Source organism: Mustela nigripes, chromosome 11, assembly GCF_022355385.1.
Source record: "Mustela nigripes isolate SB6536 chromosome 11, MUSNIG.SB6536, whole genome shotgun sequence".
Taxonomy (NCBI): domain Eukaryota; kingdom Metazoa; phylum Chordata; class Mammalia; order Carnivora; family Mustelidae; genus Mustela; species Mustela nigripes.
The window spans coordinates 25,662,495-25,676,673 of record NC_081567.1 but is presented as its reverse complement, the minus strand read 5'-3'; the positions used below and the strand labels follow the sequence as shown (position 1 = coordinate 25,676,673).

The 14,179-nt window shown below is 58.0% G+C and overlaps 1 protein-coding gene across 1 annotated transcript in view; it reads left to right on the top strand.

Moving 5' to 3' along the window:
* XYLT1 (xylosyltransferase 1) overlaps window positions 1-13,556 on the top strand; it is a 297,901-nt gene extending 284,345 nt beyond the window's left edge. Inside the window, exons 11-12 of the mRNA XM_059415242.1 lie at window positions 2,077-2,410; window positions 7,633-13,556. Of these exons, the coding sequence (XP_059271225.1) occupies window positions 2,077-2,410; window positions 7,633-7,955 (657 nt within the window). The 3' untranslated portion in view covers window positions 7,956-13,556. The remainder of the gene's footprint in view (window positions 1-2,076; window positions 2,411-7,632) is intronic.
* The last annotated feature ends 623 nt before the right edge of the window (window positions 13,557-14,179 follow it).

Here is a 14,179-nt window from a genome sequence, read left to right as displayed (position 1 = left end):
TCAGCCCCTAATCGTTCATGATGCGTCTAGAGGGTGGGTGGACGGACGGACGGATGGAAGGAGCGACTGAGCACCTGAGCAAGTTCACTGTGCTTTAGGTGTTAGAGATACTAGAGATCCAGGGGTCAGCCAGCCAGATGCAGTCCCTCTCCTCATGGAGTGGACCGTCCTGAGCTAAGGAAAGGGACAGCATAAATTCAGTTGTAATACTGCACACAGAAAAGCCCGCTGTGGGCGAATCCTCGGAGAAGCACCTCGGTGGTGCCTGTAACCAGGGAAGGCTCCCGAGCGGAGGCAACACCTTGGCTGAGCTCTGCCCGAGGAGCAGGAGCTGGCCGGGAGGAGGGAGGGGACAGGAAGACTGTCCCAGCCCGAAGGCCAGGAACTAACGGAGGGTCAGAGACGAGAGCGCGCCGTCCTCACCGACGCGCGGAGCAGGGCTGAGTGGAGAGGAGGAGGAGGGGTTGAGATGAAGCGGGACCAAAAGGGACCAGACCTCACAGGATGAGGTGACAGAGATCAGGCTTGAGAATCCTGAGGTGCTGAAGAGGGTTGCACGTAGGGAAGGGACAGGACTGGGTTGTCTCAGTGACCTCACCGAGACTCGGAGGCCGTGGCTGGAATCCTGCTCACGCCCACGTGCGTTTCTTCACTCAGTTCCGTCCGGTCCCTTCCTGCCACGAGGCCGCCGGCCCCAGGGGGCCTCTGCAGAAACGTTGCCGCAGTCCCTGCCTCAGCCCCCTCCCTGGGACAGCGGCTGCGTCCCCGTTTGAAAGCGGCTGTCTAAAGACGGACCACGGAGCGCACCGTGGGGCCCCGGGCGACAGCAGGCGCCGGGCACATGGGCATCAGATGAACGAGAGGTTAACACAAGAGAGCGGGCAAGAACACAGCCTCTGGGGGCCCCTCACCGGCCACAGCAGGGGACCTACGTGCTCTGAGCCTCGGTGTTCTCATCTGTGACATGAGGACAATGATGAGGTCCCCCTTCGCGGAGCTGAGTGAGTCATGCAGGCCGGTGCCTCGAAGCGCTCGGCGCTGTGCCAGCCCCACGGTAAGCGCGGGGTGAACACGAGCCCCAGAGAAAGAACAGACGCAGGAGTTCACAGCAAGAACAGAGCGCCAGCCACCGCCGCTGGCTCCGTACGGAGGGCCCCGTACCCCGACCTGCACACACGCACCCAAGAGGCTGGTCGTGGAGAGACCACGGGAACAGGCGAGCCTTCGAGTGTGTTTGTCATCTGCTGCCCGTGTGCCCACATGTGCTGGGTCTTCAGAAACACTGAAGCCTCCTGGGTGACCAGACCCCTCGTGTAAACTGATGGAAAGGGGTGGCAGAGCTCAGTATTGGGTCCGATCGTTTCTGTCGAGTCTTTCACTCGCTGAGTCCATGGATACGGAGCCCTGCTGTGTGCCAGGCATCGTGCTAGGCACCCGCAAAGCTCAGTGACGCCAGCCGTGGGGGCACTAAGCAGTGAGAGGACGATTCACAAGGTCTTCCTGGCTCCTGGCCGGACGTACGCTGCAGACAAGCCACGAGCAGACTCCTAGCAAGTCGGAGATGTGCACGCCGGCCAGCCGGCAGGAAGAATGGCTCGTACGGGCCCCCGCACCCTGAGGTCTAGCTCTGAGTGCTGTAGGGAGGGCATAACTAGGTCTTCCTAGGAAAGCCATGTGGACTCCTGGCCATGATAGGAGGGGCTGAGAGAGCCTCTTGTAGTTCAGAACATACACGAAATGCCGGTACCCGAAGGCTGAGCACTAGCTGTACCTGCTGGCCTGCCAGCCAGCATTTGTTCATTCATTCAGTGCGTGGTAGGTTTTCTTTCTGAAGCACTAACCGTGTGTCAGGTCCAGGAGACCTAAGGGTTAATGAATGGACCACAGGCCTTGTAATCCCCCAGACCAGGTCCTAATCCCAGATCTTCTGCTTACTAGTGCGTGCACAGTCTTGGGCAGGTAACTACCGGGAGCCTCAGTTTCTTCATCTGTAAAATGGGTGTATGCAGTGTTACAAGCAGGATTTTAGGTCTCTCTCAGGGACCAGTGAATTGAGGTCTCGCTCTCTTGTTTCAGGTCGGCACTGACTGGGATGCCAAGGAGCGGCTCTTCCGCAACTTTGGGGGTCTCCTGGGGCCCATGGACGAGCCCGTAGGCATGCAGAAGTGGGGGAAGGGCCCCAACGTCACCGTGACTGTCATCTGGGTGGACCCCGTCAACATCATCGCAGCCACCTATGACATCCTGATTGAATCCACTGCCGAGTTCACCCACTACAAGCCCCCTCTGAACTTGCCCCTGAGGCCTGGGGTCTGGACAGTGAAAATTCTTCACCACTGGGTGCCAGTCGCAGAGACCAAATTCCTCGTTGCTCCGCTGACCTTCTCCAACAGGCAGCCTATCAGACCAGGTGAGTGCTCCCGGTGTCTCTGCGGGGGAGATAGTCCATCCTGGGGGTCCCTGGGGTCCTCCTCCTCAGGTCCGTGCTGCTCACATGTGGGGCACGGAGGCTGCCTCGGAGAACAGTGCTCCCCACTCTGTGCTTCCCCTGCCTGTTAGCGTAGAGGACCTTCCCGTTTTCCACTTGTACGCTGAGGCAATGTCATCTCTTAGTATCTGATTATTACCTGCTCTCCCACTGGACTTCCAGAAAGCCCTAATCGTATTTAAGACAAGATAGGAAACATACCCAGTTTCACTCAGTATCTTACTTTTTAAAAAACAGTAATTAAAGTAGGAGCCACACACGTTCATTGACAGACCATTTATGGTTTCCTTGGGACCGGAATGGCAGCGCTAAGGAATTGTGACACAGATTGCATGGCCCACAAATCCCAAAAATATTTATTATCTGGCCCTTTGTAAAAAAAAAAAAAAAAAAGGATTGCCAACTCCTGCTACAAAGGAGAGAGAGAAAAAAGAACATAAATGGCCCACACACACATAAAAAGCTGCTCAGCCTCATGAATAATAAGAGAAATGCAAATGGAAAGCAAAACGAGGTCCCACTTCACACTACCGCGGAGAGATGTTCCGAGGTTGGACAGTATCGTACGGCAGAGGGCCGGAGAACAGCCGTCCAGCTCCTGCTGGGGGGGACGCAGAGTGATAAAGCGGGTTTGGAAAATGGCTTAGCGCGGCCCCTGTGCCACACAGAAGTCCCAGGGCTCCGTGGATGCCCCACGGACCCGCAGACCCATGCAGACCTAGAGCGGAATTGTTCCTAATGGCCCCAAACCAGGAGCGGCCCCGATGCCCTCGTTCGGACGGCTGAACGCTGGTGAGGTCTGTCCAGACACGGAGCTCGGCATGGCCGGAACACCAGCGCCGCTCGCCTCCGCGCGCTGATTTGCGGGAGTCTCTGCAGCATGACACTGAGGGGGGCAGGTCACCGAAGAAGTCGAAACGAGGGTGCGCACATTTAAATTCAGAAGCAGGCCAAGCCAGCAGTTCCTGACTTCAGGGTTCTCGTGTTCGTAGAAACCCATGGGAAAAGAGTCGTTGGTGCGAAACCAGGGTGAGGGTTCCCGCTGGGCACGGAGGGCCGGAGAGATGCAGGTCGGCGCCGCCGTCTTTTTCTCTTCTCACCGGAAGAGTTTACTTCATTTTTCTGGGTCCTCCTCTGATCACTGGGAACGTCTTCCTCCCCACTCAGTCCTACCTCCCAGGGGAACCGCCGTCAAAACTTTGGTGTTCATCCTTCTGGCGGTTTCTGGAGGCTTCCAAAGCATAAACATGAACACACAACGGGTGATTTTTGACAATGGAGTGATACGTTCTGTCATGAAACTTGCTCTTTGGACTTGTCCGAGTCCGTGTGTCTGCTTCTTCCTGTTCCGTTGGGTTAAGGACCCAGAATTCATCTGTCGCCCCTCGAGCACACACAGCTTCTTCTGTTGGTGGTGGTGTTCCGGACAGCAGTGCAAAGGTTTTTGAATCTCAGATTGTCTGTGCCCGTACAGATTCAGCCCTAAACAGTTTCCTAGAAACAGGATTTCTGAGTCTCTTGGTATTTGGAACTGTTTGTCTACATGTAACAGAAACCCAGAAGCCAGAAACACCTTACGGCCTCCGTTGGGTAAAGAGAGTTGGGGTCTGGGTGCCGTTTGACTAGTGACACGAGGACTGGGGGACAGAGACATGGGGAGGGGCCGCCAGGAATTCGAACAGGGGTGGGGGGCGGTGCGACGTGAACTCTGTTGGCCTCTGCTACGTCTCTGGGCTGAGCAGGCAGGAAGATCCCTCATGTTTTCTCAAGGTGGAAGTCGCTCCCCCTTCCCCCCCACCCCCGGGAAGCAGCCAGAAGACCCCTCCTGTACCAGCTGGGCCTCAAGTGCTCTCCAGCGCGGTTCCCGGCCTTAGCATCCCTGAGAGTCCCCAAGCCAGACGCAGAGGAGGGAGACAGAAAGAACCTCTTCGCTCCAGATACACCTGTCAGCTGGACAAAGGAGCAGTCCTCCACTCCAGGGGGAGAAACCCTGGGGCCATTCACTGGGTCCTGATTTTTCCAGGTTTTTTTTTTTTTTCTTTTCCTCTCCTTGGAGTTTCTGAAGATGGCACGGCTCTTCCTCCCCCTGCCCAGGAGGAGCCGGGGTCATCCTGCCCCGCCGGGAGCGGCCCCCATCGCCGTCAGTGACTGAGTTCGTTAACGATGTTCCAGTGACAGGAACATGAAGGTGGGAGCCATGCAATTTGTAAAATGATTCATCAAGAGTAATTTGCTATCGATGCGTCCCTGGTAATCTCAAGAAATCTGATGAGGTGGAATTGAGGAAAATTTAATTATAGAGGCGAGCATCACGGGCTGGTGCTGTAATAGCATTTCCCACATTAACCTCATTTTTCATAAGGGTTTTCTGCATCAGCCACAATATTTGGCTCCCAGCGTTCAGATGCTTGTTAGCTGCTCCTTTCTCTTTGCGTGGCCAGCCTTCTGTGGGTGCGGGTAGCTCCCCACTGCCAGCTCTGCCCATGTGGAGGGACTGAGGCTCCCTGATGGACAAGGCAGAACCTGCTCGAGAAACAGGCTCTGTCCTCGGACAGGCGGTCCGGGAGCTGCCCACGCCCCTGCCAGCATCAGGGAGAGGCGGCCCGGGGCCGGGTTTAGAAGGCAGGTTCATTCCTCCAGCGGCGTTGAGAAGGGCGGGGCCGTGGTCCTCCTCCTCCTCCTCGAACCCCGCTCAGGACCGCACATACTCGAAAACCGGGTGCGGATTATTGGCGCTGTCCTGGTTGCCCCCGAGGGGGACAGCCGCCGGCCTGGGAACGGGAAGTGTTTCTGAGTGCCACACTGTCCTACGAGCCCTCGCGCTCTCACCCGAGCCAGAGCTGACCGGCTAAAACCCAGGCTCACCCAGGTCGGCGGCCGGTAGGTTTTCACAATCTCTTCCTGCGTTTGGCAACGAAAGAGGCAACAGGAGGGAACTTCGCCACAACAGCGAGCTCTTCCCCATCAGCCCAGATGTGTGCACTTCCTGCTTCCCCCATCAGCCCTAGGAAGTAGACTGGACTCGGCCGGGCCCGGGCTTAACCCCAGATCGGTCTGGTGAGATCGCCACCCGTTCCCCATCTGCAAAATGGGGATGATAACGCCAGACCTGCGGCTCTGTGCGTGTACAGGGTTGAGTACTAAGAACACCAGCCGTAACCATTCTGGCTGAACTTCTCCAAGCATCAGTCTTGGCCGGGCGCCGTGTGCGTACGGGATAGGTCACGCGCGGTCGCGTGTGGTTTCGGGCACACGACGCCGTGACTCAGCAACTCCTCACACCCCAGCACTCCTCGCGCGCGTGCTCCGAACGCCCGTCCCCTCTCGCGCCCCTCCTGCCGCCCACCTCCCCTCTGGCAACCACCAGTTCGCTGCATCTAAGAGTCTGTTTCTTAAAGGCCACGTGAGTGAGATCCTGTGGTATTTGTCTCTGACTTAATTCCATTAGCATTAGCCCCTCTGTTTTTTGTCCACGTTGATGTTAGATGCAAGGTCCCATTCTGGTTTGTGTGGAGTACTGGTACCCTGTGCCTGTCCCACTGTCTACACCACATCTTCTTTACCCGCTCAGCTGTGAGGGACCCTAGGGCCGCCTCCGTAGTTGGCTGTTGTCGTCAACATCGCAGTCAACCGCGGGGTGCGCACGTGTTCGCGGGTTAGCACGTCCACAGTCTCAGGGGAACACCCAGTAGCGGTGGCTGGAGCCCAGGGGCGCTCGTTCTGAACCATCCAAGGCCCCTGCACACCGTCTTCCACAGCAAGCTCGTGTCCCCACCAGCCGTGTGCGAGGGTCCCCCTTGCTCCGTGTCCTCACCAACACTGGTTGCTTCTTGTCTTTCGAATTCTCGCCGTTCTCACAGGCGCCGTTCTGGTCTGTGCGTCCCTGACGCTGAGGGACGGTGAGCGTCTTTCCGTATGGCTTCTGCCCACTTCTAGCTGGATTATTGGGGTTTTGTGTTGAGTGGTAGAGGTCAGCTTGGATACTAACGCCAGGCGCCACTGTAAGCACTTACTAGAAATCAGCACAGGGACCATCATCGAGCTCTGAGGTACTCAGTACTGCACTTCTCTGACGGTCCAGGAAAGCAGGCACCCGGTGTTGTCGTCTGAAGCCACACATCAGGGATGTGAGCCCTGGGGACCCCGACCCAGGAGCCCTGGCAGCCGCCCACGGGCTCACACGGGAGGTGCCGCTCGGCAGAGCTGGGCTGGTAAGAGTCGGTGGAGGTGCGTCCACAGACCCAGACTCCAGCCTTGGCTCCAATTCTCATTAGCTGATTTGGAGAAAGCCCTTTAATGAGGCTTTGCTTCGCAGAATTCTGTTTGCCATGATCTGCTGGCGGCTTCCCTGGTCTCATGAACCAGCACTCCGCTCAGGAGGCACCTCTGTAAGGTCTCCCTTACCCCCTCATCCAAAATAAACATCCTTGGTCCCCTCTGGCTCCAGGCGGGCAGCAAGCTTTTACTGTAAAGGGCCACACAGTAAAGCTTCCCTGCTTTGCGGGCCACACAAGGGCTTCGCAGCGCATTGGCGGCAGAACTGGCTGCGGACAGCAGGTCCGCCAAGAGGCACAGCTTGTGTCCTAACGCAGCTTGATTTACCCCACCCGGCTGGCCACCCCTGGCCCGAGGGCCGCAGCGTGCGCAGCCCTTGCTCTGAGTCCGCCCCGTGCAGTCCACCCGGGCTCCTGAGCACCGGCTGCAACAACCTGCTCTAGGGCTCGTCCTCCGTCTCCTCATGCAGGGCTGTAATCTTCCATCTGCTCACTCTGGGGGGTGGAGTGGGGCCTGGCCTGGCCTTGTAGCTTCGTCCAGTGAATGAGTGAATGCCTCGAAGAGGGAGTTTTAGCAAGTATGTGTTGAACAAATGCCTTGGATCAAGTCGGTGCCGAAAATGCCGTGCGAGAATGAATGGACAGACAGTGTGGACTGCTCTGGGGACAGATGAGTGGACCTTGCCCTGCACCCGGGGGGTGGGGGGAGGCTTGTGGCTGTGGGAGGAGTGTCCCCGCAGGCCAGGTCCTCGTCTGTGCGGTGGGGCTGCGGCCACTGTGCAGGATAGTGTCCCCCAACGGCCAAGAGGCCCGCAGGCGGTGCCTGCTTGGGGACTCTCCTGACCACTCCTCCTTCTCTGTGGCTTTCAGAGGAGGCGTTGAAGCTGCACAACGGGCCCCCGCGCAGCGCCTACATGGAGCAGAGCTTCCAGAGCCTGAACCCCGTCCTCAGCCTGCCCATCAGCCCGGCCCAGGTGGAGCAGGCCCGGAGGAACGCGGCCTCCACGGGCGCAGGACTGGAGCGCTGGCTGGACTCGCTGGTGGGGGGCATGTGGACCGCCATGGATGTCTGCGCCACGGGCCCCACAGCCTGCCCCGTCATGCAGCCCTGCAGCCAGACCGCCTGGAGCTCCTCCAGCCCCGACCCCAAGTCCGAACTGGGGGCTGTCAAACCTGATGGCCGGCTCAGGTAGCACCGGGCGCGTGTGGGCCACAGCGGATGTCAGAGAGAAAGCAGCCCAAGGGCTGGTGGCGCCCGGCCCCTGGCCCCTGCTGCCGGGGTGCCTTTTGTGAGAGGGGCTCTCCCGGCTACAGAACGATGGACAGGAAGGTGCGGAGGTCAAGGCAGCTCCTGCCAACGACCTGCCCGTCCTCCCCCCCCCAGGCTCTCGGGGGGCGAGGAGTGCGCAGCCCCGGGGCCGTCTTACCTCTTCTGGTTGGCCCTCGAAGCCTCCAGGTTCCTTGTCCTCCCCCGCGGTGATGCAATCCCCCCAGTCAAGTGATTCTCCAACTTTTCTTTTGAGCAGAATTCTGTTTACAAAGCGCAGTTGGAGGTAGAAGTTCAAGGTGTGGTTGACATCCAGGCTGCTCGGGTTGAAGCTGGGGAGGGTGAGGTTCTTTGTCAAAGCTAAGCCAACCGGGCGGTCCCTTTGCCCAGGGCGCCTCCTGAGTCTCCTCCCGAACCCAAGGGCTCCACAGAACTGCCTGTGAAGAGCACTGCCCAGACCCTGGGCATGACCTCCAGCCCTGCCCTAGGGCTCATCTTCCTGCCCCTGGAGGGGAAGGGCACGGGGTGAGCCTTCCATCAGCCCTTGTCCGGCAAGTCAGCCTCCTTACTAGCTAGATAAGCAGGAGGGCTTTTTGATGGGACGTGGCCGAGGTTCCCCGCAGTCTGCGTTCCGGGCCAGCCTCGCTCCCAGACTGCCCCACAAGGCTACAGAAAGGCAATGAGGCTCAGGTATCTGAGCATCTGTGCAGATGCTGGGGGACCAAGACCATGACCTCCTGGGTCTTGGACAAGGAGAACTCTGGGGCCCGTGGCCATGAAACTCAGATGGTTGGGACCCAACTCCTGAGCCAAATAGCCTAGCAATACCTGTTCCGGCCTGAGGCCTTCCGCATGGAGGGGAAGCCCACCCAACCTTGGGAATGCCCCCCACCCCCATTCCAGGGTGGGGGTTGGGGAGGGACCAGGCTTCTCGCCTCCAGGACAGGCATTTCAGATTTGGTGTTCAAATTCACGCCCTCCCTTCTCAGAGGTGCCAGTGGGCCCCTCTGCTGTGCAGCAGGAAAGCTGGAAGCTTGAGCATCCGATCGGCTCAAACCTCACCAACAGCATTCTTCCAAGTACTTGAGTTGCCAGATCCCTGCACCGTGACCTTGCTGTGTGCCTCGGAGGGCCAGCCCCGCTCCGCTGGAGAACCCAACCTGAGACCCCTTCCTTCTCCGATTCCAGCCCCCACTCCCCCCAGGAGAGGCTTTCCTTGGCCAAGACCGGCCCCAGCTGCCAACTGTCCTGCCCCGGGGAGCCCGTCCTCGTGTTTCCGGGCAGCGCGGGTATGAAGGTACCATAGCACCCCCACCGTGCGCTCACCCCAGAGCCCCTGCCCTGCCCGCCCGCATGTCCTGTGGGCCACAGAGGGGCCGGAGGAGGGACACTTTCAGTATTTATTATTTATGTTTTAGTCAATGACTAATGAGTAGGTGCTGCTTTTGCAGCTGGTCAGTTACGTCTCTTACTAACTGAAGCCGCCTTCATTCACGAAAGGCTCCCCCTTCCTCGCCCTCCCTGCCTCCCTCTCTGTCCGCAGTGTCTGTCTCTCCTGTCTGCTCTGCACTCTTCATGCCCTCAGAGGAAAGCAGGGGTGCTGGACATCACGAGGAGAATGCTTGCACCAGCATCTGCTGGCCGAAAGCAGGGTCCCCCGGGGGACCCCGGAGCCTTACCTTTTGCTCAAGCAGGGTGGGAGCCTTGGCAGGTCGTGCGGTCCTGGGGGGTTGGGGTTCCTGAGCCGTTCCCGCTGCCCACTGCAGAGCCTGCCTCCGAGCCTGGGCGGCAGAGCGCGCCACTGCAGCAGGAGGGGGCGTGGTCACATGGAGCCCAGAGCTACCCATGTCACAGGGGCGCCGGGGACCTCAGGGGCGCTTGCTGAGAAAGGGCGATCGTCGCTCAATGAACGTGCAAACTCTAGGTGCCCAGAGGCCTGGCCGCCGCCTCCTGCCCCAGCCCACCCAGGGAGCCTTCCTCATCACCCTCCTCGCCAGGAGTCCCGTGGTTTCCACGGTGTCCTGTGCAGGGCTCAGGCCTGGGTCCGGTGTGCCTGCAGACCCCTCCCTGGGGCCCACCTGCACCCACCGGCATGGCCCACCCTCACCCCCAGAACCAGCAGAGACGGTCTACTCCTGCAGCATCCCCACCGGCCCCTCAGCTCACGGCAAGGAAGTCAGCCAGTCCTACCCAGTGTTTCTTTAAAGACTTCTGTCTTCGGACCAGGGAATAACTTTACTATTAAAAAAAAGAAGAATTCCAAACAAAGGCCAGGAGGATTGGTGAGAAGGTGAGGTTTCCCCGGGGACACATTAACGGCCGCGCTGTATCTGCCTGAGAGGGAGGGAGCCCTGAAAGGCCGCTGGGTCAGGCAGCCGGGAGCTCGGGCGGCTGGACCCAAGCACAGGAGACGAACCCTAGTGACAGCCTGAAGTCTCGCCCTGGCTCACCGACCGGGTGCCTGGGGGCAGCCTGGGTAGAAGGAAGCATTCGGGAGGCTGTAGCACCTGCTGTGATGTCCCAGCCGGCCTGTCCAGGGATGCTCGGGGGGCAGCCTGTCTGCCTGAGTCCCACGGCCCAGGTCAGGCACAAGCAGTCTCCCTCGAGGACACGAGCAGCGCCCAGACCCCATGTTTAAGAAGGAGGCCCTTCCCTCGCTTTGGAAAAAGACCTTCCTGGTCAGATCACGAGCCCTCCCAGCTTCGTCTCCCCCTTGCTAGTTTAACGTCTCAGAGGCCAGTGCACTCGGGACGATCAAGACCCCACAAGCCCCCACAAAGCAGCTGCAGCTCCTGAGCACGTCCTCGGTTGGGCGGACAGGCTTCCTCCTGGCTCCCGGTGCACAGGGACGAGGAGGACACGGGCTGGAACCTCCATCTCTTTGCCAGGGAGGTGCCCAGTAGAGATAAGGAGCTGCGGGAGGGAGGCCTTCCTCAAGACGGTCTACGCAGCCGAGCCCGCCGGGGACTCAGGGCACAAGCACTCAAGGGGGGCGGGCACACTAGGCACAGCTGTTGGCCAGGCCCTGCCAGGTCAAAGCCACCCTCTAGGGTAGGAGTAGCCAACACTAATGTGCTTGGCGTGAGACAGGAAGGAGTAGCGGGGTGCACAGCCCATCCAAAGACAGCGTCTCGGCTGCCCGTGCGCCTGCAGAATCTTCCTATTTGGTAAAGGAAGCCGGAGATCCAGAAATCTGACTATTAAGTGGCAGCAGTGGTGTTGGTTTGGGTTTGGTTTGGTTTTGTGGGGGTTTTTTTGGTTCTGAGTGTGGGCCAAGAGCATTTCCACAGTTCATCCATCCTGTGTGCGGCCAGCCACCCCTGCTCGCAGGAGATGGTTTACCAAGAGGTCAGACCATGCCCTGATGGAGGAAATGAGCCACCGCTAGGAAGGGGCAAAAACTCTAGCTCTTCGCAGATCACGCGGAAGCAAGAACAGGAACCTCTTACCTGTCATTCCGCCCAGGGGGAGAAGGTCGCGCGGAGAGGTGTCCCAGGAGAACTGGCTTGGGAAGTGGTCCTGGTCCCAAGACGGTGCTTAAAAAAAAGAAGAAAAAGAATTTGGAGACGTGTCCTAAGGAAGCCCACACCTTCCAGAATTCCCACGGGCCCAGGGGGTGGTGAGGAGGCCCGGTCTGGGGAGGACGGGTGTATCCACAGCCCCGCCTCCCTCCAAGTCCCAGGTCTGAGCCACCATCTTGGCACCCGTTCGGGACGCCGTGTCCGAGCTGTGCTGGCCCCGGACGCCCTCCTGCGCTCGGGCACCTTACTCTGCCCGTGGGTCTCACACAGGCGCTACCTCATGGGGTCTGCTGAGAAGTTTACCTGGGGCGGGGGGATAATTCTGTGTCCCAAACGTGCTGGCTTGAACATACAATCTATGCAAATTTCTCTCTCTCTGTTTCCCTCTCTGTGTCGGGTTCTCTCTCTCTCTCTGAAGTTTGGTTCTTTTTCTGTTTCGGGTTACCTGGCAAACCACATACTGTACAGACCCCGCTTAGGACCAGGGAGTGCTTTCATGCGCCGCCTCTGTCCGCCCCTCACACGGTCTTTGGTTCTGTCCTCCCCAAGCCCCACGCAGGGAAGAAGCCGCCCTCCCCGCCCCACCCCTCCCTCCGGCTGGGAACACTCCTCCTGCCTCTGCCCGCAGCCCCCAGGAGAGCAGGTTCTGCCACCCTGCGCGCCCCACCTCTGCAACATCCCTCATTTCACTCCCTCCTGCTTCGCCTCCCCTGCTCCCCCGGACCCCCAAAAGCCTTATTCGGTTTCTCCTTTTTGAAATGTGGCCTTAACATTATTTTTGGAAAGCTGACTGCCCTCCCTCCGACTTCCACCAACATCCTGGAAGAGAGAGTCTCCTGGCGCTCTCACGGCAACCTCCGCCGCCAGGGGCTGCCCCTCTGTAGGCTGCAGACGCTACAAGAAATGGCTTCTACTTGTCTTTTTAAAAAATACCCTCCTGTCGTTCCTCTGGGTAAAACGAAGGCTGGGGAGTTCCCGCCGGGCCAGCGGGCTGGCGTCTGCCACGGGTGCAGCACGCTGTCGCTGTCGTGCACACTGCCGAGGCCCCGGGTGGCTTCCGTCCCCGCGGGGGGTGAGCACCTGCCCTCCTGTCCTCCCGCCCACTCCCCCCCCCCAGGCTTGGGGACTTGGGGGACTTCGTCCAGGGGTAAATCAGGAGAGTTTCTCTCCTTCCCTCTCGGTCCTTCCTGCCTGGAAAGGGAGAGCGTTCCATTCCCCAGCGGATGGGGCCTGTCCTCAGAGGGATCGCACGCCCGAGGTCCGTCGCTCCAGGTCCCGTCGGAGGCCAAAGACAACTCCCCAGGGTTTCCGCAGGAAATTCACTGGAATCGAGCGCAACCGTCCTTAGAGTCCTTTCTCTGTCGTCTTTTTCGTTTTTAATATTATGTTGTCAGTAGTGTTCGTTTTGGGTATTTTTAGAGGCCTCACAATAAGTTATTACTGTCCCCCCATTTTTTTTCAAAGACATGTGGTGATATAGTTTTTAAAAATAACTATTTTGTTATAGATCATGATATGCATAAAACTGTACAGAACTATTTTGTAATGTATTGATTTAAAAAAAATCTGTAAATAAAGTTTAAAAAAAGAGAATTCCAATGGCACACACTGGAAGATGTAGATATTTTGCTATTTATTTAAAGGAGTATTTTAAAAGAGATTGAACTATCTGAAATTGACTAGTCATCAAAATTTCGGTCCTACGAACGCTTTCCCTCGAGGCAGACTGTGTCTCTCGGAAGCGATTGCACTAGCCGCCCATTTTTGCACCTTTTCTGTATCTTCATTTAGCAGAAAAACAACAAAATTGTGCCTTAGCTGTATTTTTTTTTTTTGTCTAGGGGAGTTTGTCTGACAAAGCAAAATTTTTTGCAGAAAACAGTGGATGTATTAAATCCTGTATCATACCAAAAACACTGCAGGTGTATAGCGATGCTTTCTGTCATACTGTGTTTTCAGATGCAGAATTTTAAAATTAAAAAAAAAAAAATACTGTCTTTATGGAACAGTGGCTGTATGGCTTCTCTTCAGCAGTATCCTGCATCTTTACGAAATCCGGTGCTCTCTTCCTGCCTCCATTGGGGGATTACCGAATCCGTCATCCGAACGAGGGACGGAATGCCTGGACCCCAGGACCGAGCTGGGACTCCCAGGAAAAGCTGGAGGGTCTGGACGCACTCCCTGATCCGGCCTGCAGTCTCCGCTCAGGGACGTTACTGCGGGAGCCTCCTGTACACGGTTCCCCTGGTTGAGGTGAAAGTGCATGGTTTCAGAGTCTTGGGTAATTCCAGGCCAGCCAGGAAGGACTGCCATTTAACGCAGCGAACGGTTCTCTCTGCCCAGCGGGCTGGGCGTGTAGCCAACATGTTTCCTCCTCACCTCACAGCTAGACCACGTTTCCCAGATGTCCTCGCGCCCAGCTGTGGCCTTGTGGCCAACCTCTGGCCCGTGAAATGTCGGGGGGAGGGACACAGGGCACTTGAAGACCCGGCCCCCAAAATTTCCAGCGCCAAGTTTTTGAATCATCATGATTTGGAGCATTGGTGAGTCGCTCTGCTCTACTCTTCTGGGAAACCTCACAAAGCTGGCAGTTCAAAGGTGGGCGGGGCCCCAGCTGGGAAAGAGCCAG